Raw genomic sequence first — 27,797 nt, forward strand, 5'->3', positions numbered from 1 at the left:
GTTTTATTTCATTCGTATATATACAACAGAAATGGCGTTTGATATAACGTGACTAGCCTTTAGCCTCATATCTAGCTCCCCAGAAAAAAGACGAGGCGAAAACTGCGATAAACCTTATATTCACGGCGCTATAAAATGACAACCAACCGATGGATTTTTATTTTCTTTAAGCCATTATGAAGGCACGGTTTATGCACTCAAGTGACAATGAGAATGGATAGATAGCAATACTATAAAGCAGTGGTGCCCAACCAGTCGATCGCGATCGACAGGTAGATTGCGGGCTGATTTCAAGTAGATCTCGATTAATAAAATTTGATTATTAAAAAAATAAAAATAAAAATAAAGAATTTGCAAAATCAACTCTGCCTCTCTTTGTTAACTACAACAAGCAATGCTGTTTGTTATTTAAGATGAGGTCGGACTCGGCACTGACAGATTTGTGTTCATTATGCTGCTTTTATAAAGCCTCAAATGACTGCTTACAATATACAATTTTGGCTGGTAGCTCTCGGCTAGGTGGTAAATTAAAAAGTAGATATTGGTTCAAAAAAGGTTGGCCACCCCTGCTATAAAGTATATATATAGCTGTTAGAAAGTACATCGGTTTGTTGACAAAGCTCGGTCCTCTGGACTATAAATCGCCGCGGGACTCTGGTCGCCAAAGTGTTAATGAACATTCAGCATTTTGCAATAAAACATTGATGTAAATGCACCCGAATTAGCCGAGGCTAATTTTCATCGGTAGTCCCCACATAAAACCACATAAGACAAAGTGCGTACAGTACATAAAACCAAAAATACGATACATAGAACCACAAATACATAAAATCATGAAACTAGAACAATACATAAAACCAGGAATGCATGCATACGGTACAATTACAAGGTTAAAACACGAAGTAGAAATTACAGGAGTAATACCGGTACTTATCCTAAAATGCGACTAGAGTGCTATCTAGGTGGGGCATATCCTAAAGTGCTCTATTTTCTTGTTTTATAGTGCATATTGGGCAGTGCCTATCATAAAGTGCTCATTGCTACCATAAATTGCTATCGCCCCCCAAATACCACTAGGCCTAGTGTTCACAGGTCTGCCGTACTGTATGCAACGTACAAAGGATACAGGTTTCTAGTTTCAAACAGTGCTCCGGGGATCCAGTTTTTCCTCTTGTGACATTATATAATCAATACTAAAGATATATATTTTTTTCCTTTTACTTGTCAGAGGTTAGTCGTCATCACATTGCAAAAATACAAGTCAACATTTTTACTCAGACTTTGTTTTTATTTACTCTTCATAGTATTTGCAATGTATCACAATTTATTGAATCGCCAGATTCTTGCCAGACTTCTCCTGTATTGTGATTATTAGGGTTACCCCCCCCCCCCCATCTGCTTTGTAAGGCTAATGCATGCTTCAAGTAGACTTGATGTTTGAGAATTGAAAATGTTCTCTTTCTTAAAGGAAAAATCTTTCTGCTTATAGGAAAAAGAGGGACGACAAGTTTACAGTAAGTACTTTTTATTTATTTATTTTTTACACTTTTTTTATTCTTTTTAGGATTCCTACACAGGTCTGGAACGTTTCAGAAATGGCTTTTGAAAGATTGACTCTGTTCTTCAGTGTGAACACAGTGTGAACACCACAGATTATTAATATTAGGCTATAGTCTATAGAGCGATAATCTGCAATGTGTAATAATGAAAGGTTAGAACAGTATGAAGTCTTAAATAGAAAATGTGTAGGAACATTGGTAGAGCTGTTGGCGCTAGGGCTGGGTAAAAAAATCGATTTAACAGATTCTGAATCGATCTTCACTTGAATGAGCGATTATCGATTCATAATCCATAAAATTCTATCATAAAAAAAGAAAGATATATATATATATATATATTTTTTTTTGTCCACCAATTTAGTCGTTATGCCAATTCCCTATAATTATATGGCTGGCCAGAACCAAGAACAATGGCTAATTTAATAAATTGATAGTGAAAATGTTTTAACTCTGTGACAGACCACCTTATAACTAAGACATACATTTGAGGCAGAAAATGGATCAAAATAAATTAGCTGCATAGGTGGCATAATAAACTGTAAACTACCAGTTTTCTTCTACTTTCCATTCCATTAGAGCAGGGGTTCCCAAAGTTTTCAGGCCGCGACCCCCGAAATAACTGTCGGAGAGCTGCGACCCCCACTCATGATTATACGTTTAAAAAAACCTTTATTAAATTTTTTTTTTTTATAAATGGAAATGTATGATTGAAACATGCAAACGTTCAAACGCACACACACTAATAAGCATTGGAGGCTTTTAACCAGGGCCGGACTGGGGAAATCATTCAGGCCAGGAAATATAGTGCGAAATATAGCCCCAGTCAGGCCACTTTTTAAGCAGGGGGTCTGGGGGTCCCCCACCAGGATTTTTTTTTGTTACAAAGACTTAATTTCCTGCATTCTGGTGTAGGAATTTTTTTTATTTGTACCCTTTAAATGCCAGTGTTTGTGATGGCATCACAAATTATTGTTAAAAACAGGCTAGCATATGTATGATTAGCAACAACACTGATTTGTATGGATTTTCAGTTTTTTTGTAATGTCAGATTGAAAAAAATACTCACTCTTACCATACGGGACTAAATTGTCCTCTTCAAAAACGGCATAAAAATATTACTATATGTTGAAATACCACTTTTTCTTCCATAAATCTTTTATTCAACTTCAGCCCTTCAGCCCCTAACACCACATATTAATTTTATAATTCTAACCCTTTAAATGCCAGTGTGTGTGATGGCATATATTTGCGATATATCAAATGCAAAGTAGATTTTTCTGGGGGGGATTATTACAGGCTAGCATGTGTCAATGATTAGCAACAACAGTTTTTTGATGGATTTTTTGTTTTTTGTAAGGGTCCTGCCTCCACCAATCACATTTCCCTGTGTGTGTGTGTGTGTGTGTGTGTGAGCAAGAGAGAGAGATAGTTCTCCACTGCAGTGATCTCCTGGTTGTTCCCCACCTTGGTTATCTAACTATTGCGCCGCTGCAACTAGAAACACTGGCCTGGCCTGCTTCTAAATTCAGTGGCCTGCCTGCATTAAAAAAAATATATATATATTTCTTTTCTTTTTTGGAAATCATCTAGCGACCCCCACTTTGGGAACCACTGCATTAGAGGGTTCCTTGAACCATTGAATCGGAAATGTTATCGAATCGGGACCTTGTGAATCTAATCGTTTTGGGAGATCAGTGGCGATACCCAGCCCTAGTTGGCACAGGTGGAAGAGCGTTGTTGCTGACTGTGCGTGGTGTGTCTCACCAGAGAGTGGCGCCCCTGTCGCCCCCTCCTCCGAAGCCCCCGTCACCCAGCTTCGAGCTGGGCCTATCCAGTTTCCCCCCACTGCCCGGGGCGGCCGGCCAGCTCAAGACAGACGACGTATTCGACAACAGGCTGGCCAGCACCGTGGTCCTTGGAACCGCTAAGGAACGGGTAGGCACTCATCATGGCAACATCAGTGTTCTTCCTCCTAGACTGTAGTAGAGACGGGGGGAAAGTAGGGTTTCTTTGTAAGTGTTAGCTCTTCATTGGCATCTTGTATAGCAGACTCTAACTTGAGCCCTTGTAGTCGGATCAAAGGTCAATTCTCCTCACTCCCAAGTTTTGATCCTCCTAGTACTAAGGAAGTGTATGATATAATCATGATCTTAAAGAACTCCGCTCAAGGTCATGATGGGATCAAAAGCAGTCTCTTCAAAGAAACTATTGATTATATCATCCATCCTTTAACTCATATTCTATCATTATCCCTTCAATCCGGTATCATCCCTCACAACCTCAAAATCGCCAAAGTCATACCAATTTATAAATCTGGAGACCCAAAGGACTTTGGCAATTACCGTCCTATATCTACTTTGCCCTGCTTTTCAAAAGTCTTAGAGAAACTGGTATACTCAAGAATCTCTAACCATCTAACTAAGAACAACATCCTGTATAAACATCAGTATGCTTTCCGTAAAAAATACTCCACAGAACATGCATTGCTACAGCTCGTCAATAACATCTCCTCAGCACTTGATGACAAGAAAATTGCTATTGGTGTCTTTCTAGATCTGAGCAAAGCTTTTGATACCGTCAACCACAACATTCTCATCTCTAAACTCAGTAGATATGGTGTTCAGGATATTCAATATTGCCCTCAAGTGGTTTACTAACTACTTAGACAACAGAGAGCAGTTTGTGTCATCCAATGGATGGTCATCTGTTAAATCAAGGATCCTCTTCGTGGTTCCACAGGGTTCTATTCTGGGCCCTTTACTATTTTTAATTTACATTAATGATTTGGCTATGTCTTGTAATACGGTACTCTACTAATACTCGCAGATGACACCAATCTTTTAGCTACTCATCATGACTTCAAGTCCCTGATTGTATGCGTGAATGAGGAACTTGTAATTGTCTCTAAATGGTTTCAATGCAACAAGCTTACTCTAAATGTCAAAATTGTTTACTTCATGGTCTTCTGCAACAAAAATAAGTACTACCCTAAAGAAGAATCTAAAATATGAATGAATGGAAATGAAATTCTCCAAGTGCCTTTCACAAAATGTTTAGGAGTTACTATAGATCACTGGTTCTCAACTGTGACTCGACGCGACCAAACCCGATTTGATCCGGGGAGTGTCAGAAAAACAAAAAAGTCTTCCACATAAAAAAAAATCGAAATCTTTTTTTTTTTTTTTTACTGCTTTGAAATGTCATTAATGTCTTCCCTTATTTGCCCTTATTTGTAAACTTAAATACAACTTGTAAATGAGGTAATTATTGTTATATACCGGTAGTTCGACAAGTATTGTCTCTCAATACTGTGGAAAAACTACAGCCGAGGGCATTTACGCTGGGTGTGGGTCTGTCCGCGTATGCTTCACAGGTACTTAAGGAGGTGTTGAAACACACACAGACACACGCTCTCCTTTATTAGCAGAGAGAAGAACAATGTTAATACACTTTATCTTAATGTTATAAGTTATAGCAACGTAACTTGTGATAAACGCAGTGTCTATATAAAAAAGATTAAAAAAAAATACTCCCATAAAAAAACGCGAGTCCGCGGGTGTATTGTCATTAAATTAAACAACATTAAAACATATTTAGAATGTCACGAATTTGATGAGCGAACGAATTTTGTTCGAGTGAATTTATTGCAACCTAATGGCATAAGAAGTAAATTCATTCAATAGGGAAACTCAAAGAAAATAACAAACAACTTATTATCATTATCAGGTCAGGACGCGATGGTTGTTGTTGTTTTCACTATACACTTCGGTGGACACTGTGCTGAAGATGAACGCGCGCTGGCAATTCATCACGGATTTCATGTTTCATGACGCTGAATCTGAACATTGAACATTGACTTTAAGTTACACTGCTATCTTAACGTTAGCAATGATTTTAATCCAAACATAGGGACGCGCATTTCCTTCATTTCACAGCGCTGAACGCGCAACGTATTTCATTCATACTCTGGCCAGAGCCTACTCACAAACGTTCCAATGCTGTCTTCGGGATGATTTTAATCCAAACGTCCATTCAGAAACTTTGTATTATGAAATAATTCTGGGTGACTATTTTTATTCAATATTAGACATTCATTGATCCAGAGGCAACCGGCTATTCGTCTGCTATTTGTAGATATATCAAGACAACAACACAACTTGCCCTCAGTGACAATAATATTTCATCTATTTCCATCTATAATATCAGTGATTATGACCAGACGGAACACTCACACAGGAAAGGGCTAATTTAGATACAGTATGTACCGTATGTATTATTTACAGATAATTGAAGGTACCTCAAAACATGAAACCAAGCCATGTCACACATCTTGTGTGTGTGTGTATGTGTATGTACTAGTCTATATGCATGAAATGTGCATCTCTATGGCATCTCTAGAGTCTACAAGTCAGGTTTTCATTGCCATCAATTATTTTTAGTTCCTTTTCCCCACAAGTTAACATTTCACTACCACACTACATACGGTTAACACTTTCACTACCACACTACATAAGGTTAACACTTTCACTACCACACTACAGAAGGTTAACCTTTCACTACCACACTACAGAAGGTTAACCCTTTCACTACCACACTACATAAGGTTAACACTTTCACTACCACACTACAGAAGGTTAACCTTTCACTACCACACTACAGAAGGTTAACTTTTCACTACCACACTACATAATGTTAACCCTTTCACTACCACACTACATACGGTTAACACTTTCACTACCACACTACATAAGGTTAACACTTTCACTACCACACTACAGAAGGTTAACCTTTCACTACCACACTACAGAAGGTTAACCCTTTCACTACCACACTACATAAGGTTAACACTTTCACTACCACACTACAGAAGGTTAACCTTTCACTACCACACTACAGAAGGTTAACTTTTCACTACCACACTACATAATGTTAACCCTTTCACTACCACACTACAGAAGGTTAACCTTTCACTACCACACTACAGAAGGTTAACACTTTCACTACAGAAGGTTAACACGTTCACTACCACACTACAGAAGGTTAACCTTTCACTACCACACTACAGAAGGCTAACCCTTTCACTACCACACTACAGAAGGTTAACCTTTCACTACCACACTACAGAAGGTTAACCTTTCACTACCACACTACAGAAGGTTAACTCTTTCACTACCACACTACAGAAGGTTAACTCTTTCACTACCACACTACATAAGGTTAACTCTTTCACTACCACACTACATAAGGTTAACACTTTCACTACCACACTACAGAAGGTTAACCTTTCACTACCACACTACAGAAGGTTAACCCTTTCACTACCACACTACATAAGGTTAACACTTTCACTACCACACTACAGAAGGTTAACCTTTCACTACCACACTACAGAAGGTTAACTTTTCACTACCACACTACATAATGTTAACCCTTTCACTACCACACTACAGAAGGTTAACCTTTCACTACCACACTACAGAAGGTTAACACTTTCACTACAGAAGGTTAACACTTTCACTACCACACTACAGAAGGTTAACCTTTCACTACCACACTACAGAAGGCCAACCCTTTCACTACCACACTACAGAAGGTTAACCTTTCACTACCACACTACAGAAGGTTAACCTTTCACTCCCACACTACAGAAGGTTAACTCTTTCACTACCGACTACAGAAAGTTAACTCTTTCACTACCACACTACAGAAGGTTAACTTTTCACTACCACACTACATAATGTTAACCCTTTCACTACCACACTACAGAAGGTTAACCTTTCACTACCACACTACAGAAGGTTAACACTTTCACTACAGAAGGTTAACACTTTCACTACCACACTACAGAAGGTTAACCTTTCACTACCACACTACAGAAGGCTAACCCTTTCACTACCACACTACAGAAGGTTAACCTTTCACTACCACACTACAGAAGGTTAACCTTTCACTCCCACACTACAGAAGGTTAACTCTTTCACTACCGACTACAGAAAGTTAACTCTTTCACTACCACACTACAGAAGGTTAACTCTTTCACTACCACACTACATAAGGTTAACTCTTTCACTACCACACTACAGAAGGTTCACTCTTTCACTTGATTTGTCTTGTTTATCAGGGTCCCCCATTTTCCTTATAATACATTTATATGGAGCATAACCAAAGGAAGTAGGTTGGTTTCATAGGTATTTCCCCACACCTCAACACAATAATCCAGATAAGGACCAAAGCATTATTTAAGATAAAAGAAGATTGTTGGTTCAGCCAATGCCTTGACCTCCACATTACATGGCTTATGTGAGGCTTCCAACAAATTGACATAACAAAAGAGCCTGACGCAAGGTGTTAATGTCCCCAGAGAGAGAGGGGGGCCATGGAATACAATGCATTCTGGGTAGGGTTGTAGTTGTTTAACACACAGGTGTGAAACTCTCCACAAAGTTCGAAGGCCATTAATCTCTGAATGCGTTTTGTTATATCACCATGATTCATGGGAACATTTGACGTTGCCTCAACAAGTCCATCCTCCCCACGGCCAGTCACAACTGGTCTAACCTCGGGACCCAACATTTTCCTTAATCATAAAGTCGTGACCCAAATTTTTTAACCACTATGATTTATTTTAAAAATATATATATATTAGCAGTAATACACAATCTTTCATGCACTGTTAAAAACATGAAATAAACACAAAAGTGCAACTAGGGCTAAAAACCCAATGAAATAAAATAATAATAATAAATAATATATACAAGTTTTATTTGTCACAGCATACAGGTATACAGTGAAATGCGGGGGGGTCTCGCCTGCAACGATGTGCATAATACTGCATAATACTGCTTCTTAGCAGACTTCTTAGCTTAACATAACAGACATACAGTAAGTTTGGGGGAACTAATGGGATAACTGGGGTTGCAACAAAAGTGCAACTAGGGATAAAACACAATGAAATAAAATAATAATAATAAATATTATGCTTCTTAGCAGACTTCTTAGCTTAACATCCCAGGGAACTAATGGGATAACTGGGGATATTGTCTGCTCCTGACAAGAGTCTCAAAGTCTGGGGTGATGGTAGACAAAGCAACTCTGGGGTCATGCTCATTGTCCAATCTGTTTATCTGCTTTGTCTTCAGCTGGACAAGAGCTGAGAAGCCAGTTTCACAAAGATAGGTAGTGCAAAAAAAATAAATCGTAATTTTTTATATTTTTTTACACACACACCCGCGACCCACTCAAAATGGCCCCGCAACCCACTTTTGGGTCGCGACCCACCAGTTGAGAAACACTGCTATAGATGAAGGGTTAAATGAGCATAATCACATTGACAATGTATGCAAAAAATCAATGATGATGCTTGGAATTTTGAGAAAGGTCTGCCCCATGATGCATCCCTCTGCCCATCTAACCTTGTATTATAGCTTTTTATTTCCTTACCTTAACACTTTGGTTGCCTAAGGTTAAATTAATGATATACCATAGATTGCCAGCGCTATTTGTCTATGGAGAAAGTCCCCTTCTTTGCAGGGCTATAACTTTTTAAATTCTATTGCTACATTGCCATTATTAGGGCCCATTCAAAGTCCTATATGTATTGTTCATTGTGTAGCAACGTTAAACTTTTTCATTCACATATTCATAGTAAAGTATGGTCTAATGTATAAGTATGTTTTCATCTCTTTCTGCAGCTTTCTCCAGAACGTGATATATAGCCCCAAATGCATTATATTGATGATGAAATACAGTTTGATGGCAATCAGCGCGATATAAAAAATTCCAACTAGACGTACTTCTAGAAGTTACTACACGTCATCTGATGTTGACCGGATGGGCGAGGGGGCGCTTATAATTCCGTGGGCAGCGTTATACCAATCATCTAATGTGGGTCAAATGTTGATAATATCAGTTATTATCGAAGAAGGTAACGTTACACGCTGAAACTCACCCCAGTCTCCGCTCGCCGTTGGGCGATCATCGTCGAGTAGAAATTTTAGCATTATGGGATATATTTTTACCCGGTCCATCTCCAGCTTGTATAATGGTATATGTCCAAATCATGTTGTTTATCGAGTTATTGGCAATCGATCACCGTGTAGCGTGACGAGCCAGAGTCACATGAACCATAGCGAGCGCCCGGAAGTACTACGGTCGTCATGACAACCTCTATTCAACATCCTGTTTTGGCGATTGCGCCGATCGGCCACCAGATGGCGCTCCTGAACCGCCAGAGAGCTCAGTGGGTCCTGCTGGTGGATCTCAGGCCAGCGGAGGGACATTATGAATCCGATCGCAGATTTTTGAAATATTGATATAAGGACGCTGTACAGCGTCCCCCGGCAACTTTAGCATGGCCAGCAAAGACGTGAAAAGACGTGTCCCGGCACTCAAAGTGTTAACTACTGTAATATAGTCTCGGCTGCAACATATCCATCATATCTTAACAAATTAGTAATAATCCAGAAGAGGTTCCTCAGGATGATTTCTCACTCTACAAGATATGAACCATCTCTGTTCCGCAAATATTCTCTACTATCAATTGACAAACTTAATACCTTTCAAACATGCTCATTCATATTCAAGTTCATTAACAATAGGCAAGCTCTTCCTGATACCTTCCATAGTTTCATCTTTTAATCAGAATTTCACTCATATCCAACAAACCATAGTAATAATCTCCACTTTTCTGTCGGACATCTAGCCATTAATTCAACATTAGCTTTAGAGGTCCTAAACTCTGGAACACTCTAAATTCATCATTGAGGTCAACAACCTCCTTATCTATATTTAAAAAAAACAATTAAAATCTAATCATAAATCACCATCACATTAAGTTACTCCTGTGCATCTACTGTATGGCTGCTTGTTTCTTTTTCCTCATTATATACTGTTAGTATGTTATTCTCCACTCCTTTGCCCTCTTGTACTAGAGAAAAAATAAAAATCTTTTTATTGACTCGTGTCCATCTTTTCGCTATAGTGTCTGCCTTATGTCTGATCCTGTTTTGTAGTTTATTTTCTAGACCATGTTTACATGTGTTTCGTTCATATTGTTTATGGACAATGAGATGGGAGTGGAACTTTGTACAAGCCCTCCTAGCACTTTTGAATTTTTTTAATGTGCTAAATAAATAAACTAAACTAGGGGCATGGCTCATTTTGGCTTCGGGACACAGGATCGTTCCTGGTTGGGAATTGCTCTTTGCATATAGAACATTTTAAATTTTATGGGCAAATGTGAGTGAAATGCCCGCACTGTATAGCCCTGATATAATACTCTCATATGCTCATATGGCTCCCAATTTTTTTTACACCCCAGAGTGGCTGAGTAGCCTCTGTAATTTACCAGCGAAAGAGGAAATCTACACGCCTTTGGCGGGTGTTAATTTTGTTCCCTTGCTGTCCAGTCCTGCTATATGTTTCGATTGTCGTGACACTTGAGCAGCCATTTACACTTGAGTCCATCTTGCCTTGCTCTAATCTCATCATGGTTGTGGTTTGTCTTGCTTTGCTTTAATCTCATTTGTTTTTTTGTCGTGACAGAATGTAGGTGCCGTGGATGTCAGTACTGCAGGTGCCCTCTCCCCTGGAAGCCCCAAGGAGCTGCTGCAGACGGTCGCCTCCCCGCTGCCCCCAAGCTTCCAGCCCGCCGCCGCCTCCACGACCCCGGCATCGGCCCCGACCCCCGCTGCTGGGCCTCCCCGTGCTCCTGGTCCCTCCTTACCCACCGTGTAAGAAGCACACACAGAAAAATCTACTTTGCATCCTCCGTTCGTCCTGTAATGTTTTCCATTAGTTGTGAGTGCGAAGGGTAGGCATGCAACACACAGCCATGAAGCCTTGATTGACGAGGCACGGTTAGCTTAACAACCAGCTATAAACAACGCAGCCGGGCTTAACAGATGGGCTAACCGCTAACTAGGCAGCTCTAGTAGTAGTCCGGGCAACGGTCACAATTAATGACAGGAATTAAGGGAGAACCAGGTAACCACTGCCCATGCCATCTCCAGAACTATTTTATTGCGCTGTAAAAAAAACTGATTTTATGTCTGCACTTTATGTGCTCATTTCATGTCTATTCTATTCTACTACTTATTGCACTGCACTATTGCACAATTTTACTCTATTCTATCTTACTTATTATTGTCTATTTTTAAAACTGAATCAAACCATAAACAACGTGGCCTGTTGGGATGTTAGATCCTAATGTGAAAAACTGATTTTATTTGTCTGCACTTTGTGTGCTCATTTTATGCCTATCTTTTTTCTGTTGTGAAGCACTTCTTTCTGTATGAAAGGTGCTATACAAATAAAGTTTATTATTATCTCCCCACAAGCATAGCTAGCGTAGCTGCCAGGTACAGATGAGTGTCTCCTTACGAGGACTGCAGAATCGGGCCAGATGCAGATCCAAATTCTGTGTTGATTAGGGAGTGTCTGTAACCAGGATGTGTCTGTAACCAGGATGTGTCTGTAACCAGGATGTGTCTGTAACCAGGATGTGTCTGTAACCAGGATGTGTCTGTAACCAGGATGTGTCTGTAACCAGGATGTGTCTGTAACCAGGATGTGTCTGTAACCACGATGTGTCTGTAACCAGGATGTGTCTGTAACCAGGATGTGTCTGTAACCAGGATGTGTCTGTAACCACGATGTGTCTGTAACCACGATGTGTCTGTAACCAGGATGTGTCTGTAACCAGGATGTGTCTGTAACCAGGATGTGTCTGTAACCAGGATGTGTCTGTAACTAGGATGTGTCTGTAACCAGGATGTGTCTGTAACCAGGATGTGTCTGTAACCAGGATGTGTCTGTAACCAGGATGTGTCTGTAACCAGGATGTGTCTGTAACCACGATGTGTCTGTAACCACGATGTGTCTGTAACCACGATGTGTCTGTAACCACAGTGATGGAATGCAGGAAAACAATAACACCTAAAGGCTCCTGTATACTAGAAAATTGACACGCACGCGGATGCAGACACGCTGCGCACGCAGCTCTGATTATAGTCCGTGTTTGGTGTCCGGAAGCTTCGCATCGAGTGCTTTTGTTATGACAGCTGGTCACATGCGCAGTCGGCACGCAGATCCGACGTCCGTGCGGACAAGAGTTTTGGCGAAAATTACGCAAATTACGTCATGCACTATAAGGGCCTAACTTGACTAAACAAAAACAATAAATCTATAAAGCCCTGAGGAGGCTGATAACCGGCTAGAACATATAGTTGACGCGTCTGTGGCTCGTGCTGGATACTCGTCTGGTTGAAATATAGAATCTCCACAAGGTCTGTTGCAATAATAATATACCCCCAATGGGTTTATTTACCAAACAATAATTACCAATAAAATATGCACAATTTGCATGTAATATATAAAGTGAACGATACTACCTTGCACAACAAAACATTACTATCTACAAACAAAACAAATTCACCAAACAACGGCGACGTACGACGTGACCGTCGAAAACTGTTGGCTCTCTGCCGGTAACCAAACACACCTGCTGTCATCAGTCCCATTACCCATTAAGTAGCCAAGTATGTCACCTACTGGTGAGCAATGGGAACTAATGCCATAAACACAATTTGGCAGGCACAATGTATACAGGCAGAAATCAACATAAATACATAAATACAAACTAATACATAAAATATAACACATGGCACTTTACCATGTAAATTGGCTCTTACACGCACCAATGCGCATCTGCGGATGCGGATTGTGGAGGGAACTATATTCCGGCCTTAACACTTTGACTGCCTAAAAACGCTTTACAGCGTCATTCCCGGCCATGCTCAAGTTGCCGAGGACGCTTTACAGCGTCTTTAATATCAATATTTCAAAAATCTGGAATCGGATTCATATTTCCCCTCCGCTGGCCTGAGATCCACCAGGAGGACCCACTGAGCTCTCTGGCGGTTCAGGAGCGCCATCTGGTGGCCGATCGGCGCAATCGCTTAACAGGAAGCGCAGTAGAGGTTTTGCTGGTCGGCCGTATTACTTCCGGGCACTCGGTATAGGTTCCGGCACTCTAGCTCGTCACACTACATAGCGATCGATTGCCAATAACTCGATAAACAACATGATCTGGACGTATATACCATTATACAAGCTGGAGATGGACCGGGTAAATCGCCATTCCATAATGATAAAATTTCTACTCTACGATGATCGCCCAACGGCGCGCGGAGACTGGGGTGAGTTTTAGCATGTAAAATTACCGTCTTCGATACTAGCTGCTATTATCAACATTTGACCCACATTAGATGATTGGTATAACGCTGCCCACGGAATTATAAACGCCCCCTCGCCCATCCGGTCAACATCAGATGACGTGTAGTAACTTCTAGAAGTACGTCTAGTTGGAATTTTTTATATCGCGCTGATTGCCATCAAACTGTATTTCATCATCAATATAATGCATTTGGGGCTATAAATCACGTTCTGGAGAAAGCTGCAGAAAGAGATGAAAACATACTTATACATTAGACCAGGGGTGGCCAACCAGTCAGAGACTAAGAGCCACAAAAATTACTGTGGTACCACAAAGAGCCACACCATATACCAGCGTTTCTCAACCTTTTTTTTCAGTCACGGCACCCTTCATGGGTTTATAGGTCTCACCCTCTGGCCTCTGAAGTTGCTAATGTCTTTTTTATTTGGGCCTCACAGGGTTAACCTCTTAAGCCCGAGATATACAGTAAAAGTGTATTTTCAGCATTACGTTTGTTTACCAATTATTTTAACTGTTATTAGTGAAATATAAGATTATAGAAATCTCAGGGCATTGAGTCGGAAACCGGCGCATATTGACAGGAGGAAGTGGCACAGCCAAAAGTGAGTAGTCTTTTGAAGGAAGAGACTCAGGGCTTTCAAATTTCGAAAAACTACCCTACCCAGCTCACACCAGCCCCTGTCAATCATCTGACTTCTGGATTTACTTTTTAATTTCTCTTATTTTTTGGGATTATCTCCCACAAACCTGAACGTTATTGCCATAAAACAGAACGCAGTTAGTTTCTCTACCTTTCTGTGAACGTCTTGCAAAAAACGGTGTTGCAATATGATGAAAAATGGTGGAGAAATTTACATTATAAAAAAGATGGCAGAATTCAGTACTGTATCTACAAACCTGTTTAATCATCTTCCCTTTATTCATTTGCTTAGATTTTTCAGGTCTGGTCAATTTTAGCATGGTGTTATTTACAGTCAAAGATAAAAAAAAATTTAAATAGAATTGATATTCTCCTTTGGTTCATTACAATTTACTCAAGCCTAGTAACAGACACACTATTTCTGACACTGATCCATATATGTCCCTAGATTCAGATACCAAGAACATGCAAATGGACCATTTAAAAAAAAATTGTAAATGTTTATTCTACGTCCTTATGGAATGAGTGACATAAATTTTTTTTTTTTTTTTTTTTTTTTTTTTTTTTTTTTTATGGATGGAAGAGCCGCACATTGACGGGCAAAGAGCCGCATGCGGCTCGCGAGCCGCGGGTTGGCCACCCCTGCATTAGACCATACTTTACTATGAATATGTGAATGAAAAAGTTTAACGTTGCTACACAATGAACAATACATATAGGACTTTGAATGGGCCCTAATAATGGCAATGTAGCAATAGAATTTAAAAAGTTATAGCCATGCAAAGAAGGGGACTTTCTCTATAGACAAATAGAGCCGGCAACCTACGGTTGATAATGAATTTAACCCATGGCAGCCAAAGTGTTAACATAGAAGCCGATAGGGATTCTTGACCTCCAGCATGAGGCAATGTTTCATCCTGGTCTGTGTGTTTGTTTCAGGGCATTAAAGGTGGCAGAGATTAAACAGAAGGACGTGTCGGTGGAGCGAGTTCCCACTACCAGCACTCTGTCCACTGCAAGCAAATCTGTACAAGTCAATGGTGCTGCTACAGTGAGTATTTAAAGGGGACATATTTTTGTCCTTTTTAACAAGTTAATATAGGTATTTGAGGCCCCTTTGCATGTCTTACCTTTTTTGCTGAAAGAAACCATTCAGATTATGCATTCTAGCAGCCCCTATACCTCTCCTTTCAGTCCTGTTCTCCGTGGGCTGTTTCTGTGCCTGTAACAAGCTTTTGTTGTACAGATACGATGATTATCACATGTAGCAGTGGTACACAAGCCTGTACCGCCGAATGAACTTTCAGACTAGACGTTGCAGGTCAAATATGACTCTGGTTAGAGCAATATCATAGCAATCGTGTCATTCAAAATGTTGTTAGAAACATATTTTAGGTTAAACTTTTTATTTTATTTATGCGAGAGCCATCTTGTACGCACATTTTAATAAAAATATCTTCACATGCACGTTTGTTATTAAATATCGATTGTGGCTGCAATGCACATATTTAGCATTTTCTCAGTGTTGTCGACCCCTCATTCTGTGCAAAACACAGGAAAAGACCATTTTCACAATAGGTCCCCTTTAATTGATTAATTAATTGTATTTATGTTCTCCCTGCTGCAGTCTTTTGTTATTGTGACTTCTGCGATATTTCAATCGATTTTAACGAGAACAAATGGTGCTGTCTGAAATGTTTTTTAGTTATGAAAGTTATTTTATTATAATTTTCTTTTACAATGTCTTATGCCCGTAAACCAGTCAGCCAAGGTATATTCTATTTACTTAAAGGCCCATTCTGTAATTTATTCAACCATATAGATTTAGATTTTATGCACATCAATTCTTGAGATTTGACTTGCAGATCCAAAATAAGGCTTTTCTAACCATTACAACTCAAAATAATGTTAAATTTGTATTTGACCCGTTTGTTTACATTTTGATTACAGATTGCACTTTAACTCTTGCTTGTGAAAGGGTAAACCCTTTGTAGTGTGGCTGTAAAAGGCTTAACCCTTTGTTAGTGTGGTAGTGAAAGGGTTAAAAGGACAAAGCACTACAGTTTTCTCTCCGTCCGCCCAGGAGCTCCGGAAGCCGTCGTACGCTGAGATCTGCCAGCGGATCAAGGACGCCCCGACACTGCAACACAAGGAGGCCAAGCCGGCCTGCGCCGCTGCTGCCCCCACAGGCGAGGAGAGGAAGTGCGCCGACGCCTCCTGCGGCCCGGGGGGCGATGGCCGAGGCGAGGCTAAAGTCAGAGAGACATACCCTTCCTCCAAACCCGGCTCTGCCACGCCGGGACGACCCTCCCGGGAGGCCCGCAGACCGGCCGGCCGATGGCCCTCACCGCCCCCCCCACACGCAGGGAATACCCCGGGCAGAGATATCCACACGCCCCCCCCACACGCAGGGAAGACCCCGGGCAGAGATATCCACACGCCCCCCCCACACGCAGGGAAGACCCCGGGCAGAGATATCCACACGCCCCCCCCACACGCAGGGAAGACCCCGGGCAGAGATATCCACACGCCCCCCAAGTCCCCGCAGTAGTGTGACCCCCCCAAGCCCCCACCCCTCCCTCCCTCGCAAACCACAAATGCGTGGGGAAAAAAAGGAAATATTACAAGTCAGGGCTATTCAATACCTAAATATCACCAGTCACAAAGCAGCATAGAGGATGCCTTTCTTCTGGATCCGGGCGTGCAGACGAGAAGCACTTTAGTGTGCATGTAGAGCACCGTTTTCATCCTTTTCCCCTCGTTCTGTTTTCTCTTTACTTTATTTATTTTTTATTGGGTGGTTTTATTGTTTATTTTTTTCTTCTCCCTCCTCTTCCCCTCCATGATGTTCCGTCGTTCTGTAACTTCTTTCAGGCGCCGCCGGTGGGATCAATTCGTTGTGTCCCAAAACTGCCTTCCAGGGTTTATAGTGCTACAGCATTCTGAGAAGAACCGCTCCCCCCTCCAGGGTTTATAGTACTACAGCATTCTGAGAAGAACCGCTCCCCCCTCCAGGGTTTATAGTACTACAGCATTCTGAGAAGAACCGCTCCCCCCTCCAGGGTTTATAGTACTACAGCATTCTGAGAAGAACCGCTCCCCCCTCCAGGGTTTATAGTACTACAGCATTCTGAGGAGAACCGCTTCCCCCCAGGTTGATTGATGGGAGTTTTTTTTAGTTTTTAGTTTTTTCTCAAGGCGGCACACTCCATGTTGTTCGATGTGTAACACTTGAGGGCGTGTTTGCATGTTGTGCAGTGTTTGTTGTGCAATTTGTACGACTGTACTGTCATTTGAGACACGGGGCATAATTGGCTAATCAGACCGGGGTGTGAGATTGTTTTTCTTCCCTTTTACATATTTGCGCCTTTGGGCATGATTTAATTCCATCTCATTGCGACAAGAATTTGATTAGTTCTTCTCAGAGGGGTTTTTCAGACTTGTCCTTTTTATCCATCTGCATTCGATGACCTTTTTGCTATTATGGAATCTTTCAATCTCGTTTTTCACACCAGCATACGAGCAGAGGTCTGTTTGCAAACTGTTTTCGATCGTCTCGTGCCCGTGCTATTAGTTGCATGCTGGTGGCTTTTCTAGAGCACATTAGTATTTGAATTGGCTGGTATTGCTTCTAGTCATTGCTTCTACTCTGTCCCCAAGACACCCTTAGCCGAACAAAGTCAGGGATGCACCAATAATGCTTCAGGGAGGTGGGGAGGCCATGGCAGGTTAGATATAGGGTATTCTGTTATCAAGAGCCATTTCATCTGTTAACCCTTTAGTGTGGTAGTGAAAGGGTTAACCTGTATGGTCACAGTGAAAGGGTTAACCATTTTGTAGTGTGGCAGTGAAAGGGTTAAGAAGAATATTAGGTATCTTTGTAATGGAGAATATTTCAACACATCTGATGATGATCCAAGTCTGTATCGTTGATCTTTGTTGGGAGTGTTTGAATCTAAGTGGTTCTTGGTAGGTTTAGCATGAAGCATCTGAAATTGGTCTAGGCTAGGTTGCCATGGTGAGGAAACGTTCCCACGGGTTAACAAACTCATGACAACACCGGTGTTACCAGTTACCAGACATTTTACAACGGGTGTGTTTTAAATAGGGTAAAAAATAAATAAAAGATGCCAGGCTTAACGATGCCTTAACATGCTTAGCAAAAACATTGTTTGCAGTAAGACTCATTGACAGTAACGTTATGCCTAATGACCATAAGAGAAATCTGACATTAAGCTAACTGAGGAAGCATCAGCAATATAGCGGTACAACCACTGAAGTCATTTCAACAAACTCACAGCGCAGATATATCATCGAAGACACTTGAGATGGGTTTCCTTCAGTAACATCATTGTTTTCCAATGTGAACAGTGTGGCTCTTCATTATCCCAACTTGTCAAACTTTGACGTTACAGTTGGGCCGGCTGCATTAGTTGACTAATGCTAGTTTGGATGTGGATCACTGTAGGGGACTGAAACATACTCTTTGCTCACATCTACAGATGACTGTGTCCCTCTGCTGAATTGTGCCATGTAATGTTAAGTTAAACAGCGGACTCCAAATCGAGTAGCTATAGAGGGGGTGTACTGAGAATGAGAGATCCAACTGTATTTGAGAGCAACACAACAGTGGGGACAGTGAGCAAGTAATGTGTAATCGGTATATAGCCCCAACATCGAGGGGATATATAGCCCTAACATCGAGTGGTATATAGCCCTAACATCGAGTGGTATCTAGCCCTAACATCGAGTGGTATCTGCCCTAACATCGAGTGGTATATAGCCCTAACATCGAGTGGTATATAGCCCTAACATCGAGTGGTATATAGCCCTAACATCGAGTGGTATATAGCCCTAACATCGAGTGGTATATAGCCCTAACATCGAGTGGTATATAGCCCTAACATCGAGTGGTATATAGCCCTAACATCGAGTGGTATCTAGCCCTAACATCGAGTGGTATATAGCCCCAACATCGAGTGCTATCTAGCCCTAACATCGAGTGCTATCTGCCCTAACATCAAGCGGTATATAGCCCTAAGATTGAGTGGTATATAGCCCTAACATCGAGTGGTATATAGCCCTAACATCGAGTGGTATATAGCCCTAACATCGAGTGGTATCTAGCCCTAACATCGAGCGGTATCTAGCCCTAACATTGAGTGGTATCTAGCCCTAACATCGTGTGATATATAGCCCTAACATCGAGTGGTATCTAGCCCTAACATCGAGCGGTATCTAGCCCTAACATCGAGTGGTATCTAGCCCTAACATCGAGTGGTATCTAGCCCTAACATCGAGTGGTATATAGCCCTAACATCGAGTGGTATATAGCCCTAACATTGAGTGGTATATAGCCCCAACATCGAGTGGTATCTGCCCTAACATTGAGTGGTATATAGCCCTAACATCGAGTGGTATATAGCCCTAACATTGAGTGGTATATAGCCCTAACATCGAGTGGTATATAGCCCTAACATCGAGTGGTATATAGCCCCAACATCGAGTGGTATCTGCCCTAACATTGAGTGGTATATAGCCCCAACATCGAGTGGTATATAGCCCTAACATTGAGTGGTATCTAGCCCTAACATCGAGTGGTATCTGCCCTAACATCAAGCGATATATAGCCCTAACATTGAGTGGTATATAGCCATAACATTGAGTGGTATATAGCCCTAACATCGAGTGCTATCTGCCCTAACATCGAGTGGTATCTGCCCTAACACTGGCCACCACAGCCACCCGGGTCTACAGTTACACCTGCATCCCTAGTAAGAAGGCACAGCCGCTAGTAAGGCAAGAGGCAACGTCGGGTCAGTAGAAATCCGTATGACGTGTTGGTTGAGAGACGGTGAAGACTTGATGCAACAGCACAGTTGTCGTTGTCATTTCAATGTATTTTCTTTAATAATTGTTTGTCCCTCGTGGTCCAGTTCTGCTGGACCACATTACTGGGCAGATCTGGATGCTTCCAAGTCACACGGGTGCTGTGATCCGACGAGCCGAACCACGTCCTCGTCGGGCTGCATCGTGACGCCACCCACTGTCACAATGCACACATGAGCAATGTAAAAACATGGACAGGAAGAAGCAGGAAAAGTCAAACGAGAGACGCGTAACAGACGTATATATATAGGCCAAGCGTCGACTCGCAACAGACGTGTGTATATATATAGGCCAAGCGTCGACTCGCAACAGACGTATATATATAGGCCAAGCGTCGACTCGCAACAGACGTATACTATAATTTTCGGACTATAAGCCGCGCCTTCCCCCCCCCCCCCCCCCATTTTTCGACCCTGCGGCTTATATAATGGTGCGGCTTATATGTGACTCGATGTGACCAAACCCGAAAATGTAAAAATCGAAATATTGCTTTTTTGACTGCATTGAAATGTTATTTATCTGTTCCCTTATTTGCTAAACTTAATACAACTTGTAAATGAGTTAATTATTGTTGTTTGTCCAACAGTATTGTGTCCCAATGCTGGTGGGAGGACTGTAATTAAACATTAAAACACCTGCAGCTTATAGTCCAGTGCGGCTTATAGTGCGAAAATTACGGTATATATAGGCCAAGCGTCGACTCGTCGCAACAGTGCGATTTCATGGCGGATCAGATATTTCTATTTTATTCTTGCGAATATCTTTTATTAAACATTTTTTATTTCAAACACTTCCGTCTTATCAATTTGTGGGGGAACATCACATTTCCGATGAGATCTTACAAAATTGCATTGAAATGATACGTTTCAATAGTAGCTGTAATGTGAGCTGGTAAGAGGAGCAGACACTGGTTCAACTGGGAGCAGCAAGGCAGCCTCATTAACCCTTTCACTACCACACTACAGAAGGTTAACCCTTTCACTACCACACTACAGACAGTCAACCGTCTAGTGTGGGAGTGAAAGGGTTAACCTGTAGGTTGGTTGTGAAATGGTTAACCCTTTGTTGTGTGGTAGTGAAAGGGGTAATCCCTTGCCGTGTGGTAGTGAAAGGGTTAAACGTTGAGTTCTGTCCTTTAGATTTGATGCTCAGGATTTGTTTTTATTATACATTTTTATTTTTGATCCTATCTACTTCCACCCTTGCTGTTGCAATTAGAGACACCTGTGTGTAGATGGAACCACATCCATGCAAGTGATTATGTAGATGGACCATGCAGATGGACCATGCAGATAGACCATGGAGATAGACTGTGTACATAATGCAAGATGCATGAACAACGTATGGTGACGTCTGCATTGGTCTTTCTGTCGCTCTACAGTCTACAACATACAGTGCCTTGCCACGGTATTGAGACCCTTGACCAATTCTCACATTTGACTGAATTACAAATAATTTACATTTTAACATTACATTTATTTTATTTTAAAAGCACTGGTACAAAATTGTTTAATTTGTTAAGTTTATAAAGTTGACATTGGTTTTATTTAAAAAAAAAATAATACAATTAAATGTGCTTTGTGTAAGTATTAACCCATTTAGACCTAAAATGCCTGCTAATAATGCATTATATAGCCTGTAGATACACACAAATGTGTTTTCCTGTTTCAATGGGTTAAAACCCTGTGTTCTGGAAGCTGGTAGTTTTACACGCATGGCAAATCCTTTGTGATGGGAAGGTGGTGATTTATATTGTCTTTGGTCAAAATAACACTGAAGTCAACTGTTTGAGTTCACTGTACACCTAAAATCCCAGTCTCATTCAAAGGTCTTGAGGGCCATTGGTCTCTACTTAGCATGAAAGTTATTTCACAAATGACCACTTAAGGGTCATAGATTTGCCATGTGTAAACTTGGAGCTTCCAGAAGATGGGTTGAATACTTGCAAACAACATATTCTGTAAAGCAAATTTCATCAGTCTTAAGTAAATAATATCACGCGTAACAATAGTCAATTATCATTTGTAATTCAGTAAAATGTGACAATTGGTCAGGGTTTTAAAAATGTTAGCAAGGTACTCTGAGAGACGCTAAAGAAAACCTGTGCATGGTCTGTTCGTCATTTAGCTTATTGAAGGTCGTTTAGCTGCTACAGCAGTCATTTAGCTTCTTGAAGGTCATTTAGCTGAGCAGTCATTTAGCTTATTGAAGGTCATTTAGCTGAGCAGTCATTTAGCTTTTTTTTTAAATTTGTATCTACTTTTTCTGTGTTTTTTTTCTTTTCTCCATCCGAATTATACCTCTCGTGCCAATTCTCCCCTCCCCCTGTCTTGAACGTTGCTCGCATGTGCCCCCCACTGGCCAGTTGTAGGGAGGATAGACGCAGTACATCACGTGTCCCCTCTGATACATGTGTAGGCAGCCTGTCTCATCTTTTCACCTGCCAGAGCGGACTCTCATTGGCGAGGTGTAACGTGTGGGAGGCTCACACTACCCCTGCCATTTCCTGTCTCTGCTGTGCAGGTGCCCTGACCGACCTGTAGGAGTCGCTGTCCACAACGTCCAGATTACCACCCATCGACTTCCACCAACCAACTCTCCCAATTGAGTTAGTATGATGGCCGGCACAAGCTGGAGGCAACGCCGACAGCCGGATTCGAACCCGGTGTCTCTTGCGTTGGTGACGAGCAAAGCTATATTTCCGAACTCCTGCATTAAAGTGCATGTGATAACGTAGATTCTGAACAAAAGCCTTGGCACAGAGTAAAGATCCAAACAGTGCACTAACATCGCATGGGGCTTAAGATGATGATTAATTGTACATTAGAACCATAAAAAGAAAAACGTTTGATCCATAAAGCTTGCAACCCCATATTCTTTGTTTTGCTAATTTGTCTCCTTGAAGAAAAATTTCCCTAGCCGGTTGGGGCTGAATATGCCACAGCTCTGATGAAGCCTGTCGGACAGCCTCATGGCACAGCTCAGAGAGAATCTCTTACTTCAGTTCATCTGGTACTGTATGTAGAAATACTTGATTTATAGTATCAACTAAACTTTTGCACTATTCATGTATTTGTTTCTGGCTCGGAAGCAAAAAGGGAAAATTCTTTACTGTGGAAAGTAAAGGAACGAAGGAAGAAAGAAAAAAAATTACATGAGTCTTGCCGTCACTGAGCCTACTTGGTTAAAAATCTATTTCATGGCATCACCCCCATCCGATTTGATTATTCTCAATGATAATCCAGTTGTACTGTCTCTGGGGGGATGCACTGATACTGGTATAGGATATCTGGTTGATACCAGGCAAATACAGGGTATCAGGGAAGTTTGAAATCAAATTTTAAATGGGGTATCAAAAGCCTAGTAGATGTTTTGAAATGACAACGAAGCGACTTTGTTTTCTGCGTTCTTGGCATACAGAAGCACGTAAGATCTCTTTAATCAAGAGAAATGTATTATGTCTCGTTGATTCTTGTCCAGTGACCATAGACTAATGATCCAAGTCTGTACTGTTGTGTAAAAGTATTGGATCGTATTGGTACTCTTTTATCTGCCTGTATTTAAAAGGTTTTGGCACTCTGTGCATCCCTATTTATCTCGTTTTGGTTTACTTCCGCAAGTTTCAACATGATCACAGCTTTCAACCTAAGGAGTCATGTGCTTCTACGTACGTCGCTTTGCGTGCCTCGAGTCCCGTTGTTGTTGCGCGTTATTGAGGGAAAGTGTTTTGCACTGTTCTCATTTTTCCTTTTCACAGAAGAGGCCTACCCCCCAATATGCATCGCTTTGGCTTCTTCAGTATTAATGAGGCATTTCACTTAAAACGGGGCTCGTAATAACACAAGATGGCTTTTGAAAAGTGAGATGGACAGAGGAAAGTTTGTACCGAAATAATGAAGGTAAATTAAGTTTCATTTGGAATGTAGGCATGGCATTAATCCTTGCCACGAAGAAAAATGAATGAATGAAATACGTTGTTAGCGGTCACCCTTGGAGCTGATTGGATGGTGTTAATCTGGTTGTCATCCAATCAAGAGTGGATCAATCGAGGGTTCCCAGGAAGATGAGGCCACGCCCCCTTATCCCCCTCACATGAACACTAGATGTTAGTATCTGTCGAATCCACGCCCCCTTATCCCCCTCACATGCATACTAGATGTTAGTATCTGTCTCTGGTTTTCACCTCACATGAATACTAGATGTTAGTATCTGTCTCTGGTTTTCAAGCATGTGTCCCCCATACTCTGCTCACCTCAAAATGAACCACTGTACTCCACACACACTTGTCTGTTGGGAAAACAAATATTGCATTCGATGTGGACCTTGCGTGTAACCAGTGTCTTACGGAAGTCTTCCTGCAGCGAGGAGCACCCTTAGAGATCCCTGTGTAGAGAAGAAAATACCCCCCCCCCCCCATCTGGAGAAGGGAGAACTTTAAATCAAAACGATGGCCCGTCCTGATGGTCATAGCTGCTTTGGATTTGGAGGCTTAGTTATTTTTTTCTTTTCTTTTTTGCAAACATTTTTTTTTTGGATTCTGAAGGACTGAGATGCACTTGGATGGGTCTTAATTTCTTTCATTTTTATTTTGGTGGAAATGGTAACAAGTCAAGACGCTCCACATCTGCTTATTTATAAACCAATGCTGTTTATTCCTTGATATATCGTAAGTTTTCTTTTTATGAAAAAAAAAATGTATACTATTATATATATATATATATATATATATATATATATATATATATATATACAAAAAATTATGATTTCCATCCAGTGTTTGAGAAACTTGAATTTTATTTAAACTTGAAAAATGACTTTGCCTTAACTTTTATACAAGACAGCATAGAGTTTATTTCTTTTCAAGAAACCCCAAAATGTTACGACGTGTGACACATGGAATATGTGGTCATACCAGACGTCACAAGTCTTACTGAGTACAAATTTAGAAGCATTTTAACCCCCCCTCCCTTTTTTTTTTTTATATAAATGTACGAACATAATTAATTTCATTGTCTTTATTCTTTTCGTTTTTTTTTAGTTCCTCTTTTCAGTTTTGTTTTTTGGGGGAAATATGAATCTTGTAAATGCAACATAGTCAATACTGTATTAAATATGTGCACTTTGAAGTGTGTGCTTTGCTTGTACAGTTGTAAATAATCAGAAAAATATAAAGAGGTACCTAAAAATGATATAAAAAATATATTGATCTTGAACTATTAATGTCGCTATTGAGCTGGATGTAGGATATATAAAAAAAAATACAAAAAAAAATACAAAACCTTAATGTTGTGGTTTGAAAATATTTTTTTGACATTTTCTTTTCCTTTTCTTGGATTCTTTCGTGTGCAGAGTTTTGAAGTCTGCCTCACTTTGAGACGTGAGCAGGTTGTCTTGATTGTAACTTTAAAAAACAAAACAAAGTCATTCTCATTCCATTTCCCCTGTGTGTGGTGGTCCACCTGATTGAACAGGTGTGTTCTGCTGGACACAACCCGCACCGGCTTTCACTGTGCACAACCAGAACTGGGATGAAGCTCACGGTACGAGACACGCATCTATCAGTGGCGGTTCTTGTTTGGCTACTGTCTTAGGAAAACCCTGTAGCTTAGGAAATCCGATGTGTATGTGTGATACCCATATATATATATATATATATATATATATATATATATATATATATATATATATATATATATATACACACACACACAGCCTAATCACATTTTAAGCACAGACGCATCAGAGCATTTTACAACCTTTTCTCATGTCGAAGCCTACAGCACGTCGTCATATTGTACCCAGACAAAACCTTGAATTGGTTCTGAGCAGAAATCATTTGAACATTGTCAATATTGTTTAGTGTCTGGGTTGTTTTTTTCTTTTTTCAGTTTGTTCGTGTCTTGTTTTATTTTCAGTTTGTTCATGAAGATGTCATGCCAGCTGTGTAGCCCTCCCCCGGAAAATTATGTACAAACAATTTTTTTTTTTTTTTTTTAAAGATATACCAGTGTTTGGGGTGAAATCATAGTGTAGTAAATATTTTTACACTTAGTTCAGAAAGAGAGGGCGTTTTCTGGCACATAACATAAACTTACATGTGCATTGTCTTATTAATCATTTGATTACATGTGGACTGCATTTGATGTGGCAAAGAAAACAAAGAACTGTGCCATTCATGATTAATTTTGTTTCTATTTTCTCTGTTTGACTGGGCAGTTTGACTTGTACTGTACATAGTTGAACGCTTACCATTTCTACTTTAAGACATGTGACTTGTTACTGATTTAAAAAGTCCCATCACAGACTTGATAACTGGGTACATGTGATGCCACTGACCGTAGAGGAGGAAATCATGTAACCTTAACCTGCATCTTAACCACGTATCTGATTTTTGGGGCTGAAGTTTAGGCATGGCCGTTTCCATTGTACCTGAGCTAGCGTATATCCTAGTTCTTGTCGCCGGGGGGTGGGTGGGGGGGGGTGTAACTGGATGTTCTAAAGTGCGTGTGAAGTAAATGTACTGTTGGAGGAGTTTGGCAGAAGTTAAGAGACCAATGCAAAAAAAAAAAATGATCTTTTGAGGTAAAAAGGAAGTTAATATAAACAAAGTGTTGTGATTTTTTGACAAAGGAACTTGCATTGTGACGCTTGCAGATTTCTCTCCTGATGGTAAATACAGCACTGTTAATGAAAAGACTGCCGCAAGTAAAATAAATTAATAAATGAATTACCAAAAAAACAAAAAAATCCAGTTTGGCTCACTAAAAAAAGGGCCTGTTTGTAACATTGGAGCCCTTCTACTTTGTTGTTTCACTTTTCCAGGGAGCATCAGACTGAGAGACTTCTTATCAGCCTGGTTTTCCTGCCCGGTCCACCTCCGCTTCGGTCTTCATTTTCACCTGGTTTTTTCCACAGTGCCATCTACTTTTGATTTTCCTTGCAAATGTTGCAGCTTAAAAAAAAAAATATATATATATATATATATATATATTTAGTAAAATAATAATAAAATAAAAAGACTGAAAAGGAAAAAAATATTTGACTCCCTTTTTGTTTTTTAGGCAAATGTGTTCTAATGGATGATGCACCAACTGACTGGAAAGAGATGTGTCTCGCGCTCTTTACTCGACTCACTGTGGTTTCTCGTTTATACTCAACCATGTTACGCTAACGGCAATGGACAATCGACTCGGCATTTCGGGTGGGCGGGTGGGGTTTGGCTGACGTCACCTCCAACAGTTGTCGGACGGAGGTTTCCTATCCGAGGGGGCTTTTGATTTTTTTTGTCTTACCTATTCTTCCATTGAGACTGGAATCAAGCGTACATGTCAACTATTGAACATTTTAGTTTCTCTTGTGTCATGATGTAATACTGTCTAATTTGGAGAAGAAATATGTAGCTTACTGAAAAATAAAGATTTAGGCACTGTTGAGGAGCCCGCATCCGTGTCCATTATGTGCATCCATAGACATG

The 27,797-nt window shown here is 40.6% G+C and overlaps 1 protein-coding gene across 1 annotated transcript in view; it reads left to right on the forward strand.

Moving 5' to 3' along the window:
* Window positions 1-17,676, forward strand: part of larp4b (La ribonucleoprotein 4B) — a 196,304-nt gene extending 178,628 nt beyond the window's left edge. Inside the window, exons 12-16 of the mRNA XM_084327427.1 lie at window positions 1,490-1,514; window positions 3,327-3,494; window positions 11,103-11,290; window positions 15,374-15,485; window positions 16,518-17,676. Coding sequence (XP_084183553.1) covers window positions 1,490-1,514; window positions 3,327-3,494; window positions 11,103-11,290; window positions 15,374-15,485; window positions 16,518-16,985 — 961 coding nt within the window. The 3' untranslated portion in view covers window positions 16,986-17,676. The remainder of the gene's footprint in view (window positions 1-1,489; window positions 1,515-3,326; window positions 3,495-11,102; window positions 11,291-15,373; window positions 15,486-16,517) is intronic.
* Window positions 17,677-27,797: the final 10,121 nt, after the last annotated feature.

The sequence above is a fragment of the Notolepis coatsorum genome (assembly GCF_963971535.1).
Source record: "Notolepis coatsorum genome assembly, chromosome: 13".
Classification (NCBI taxonomy): domain Eukaryota; kingdom Metazoa; phylum Chordata; class Actinopteri; order Aulopiformes; family Paralepididae; genus Notolepis; species Notolepis coatsorum.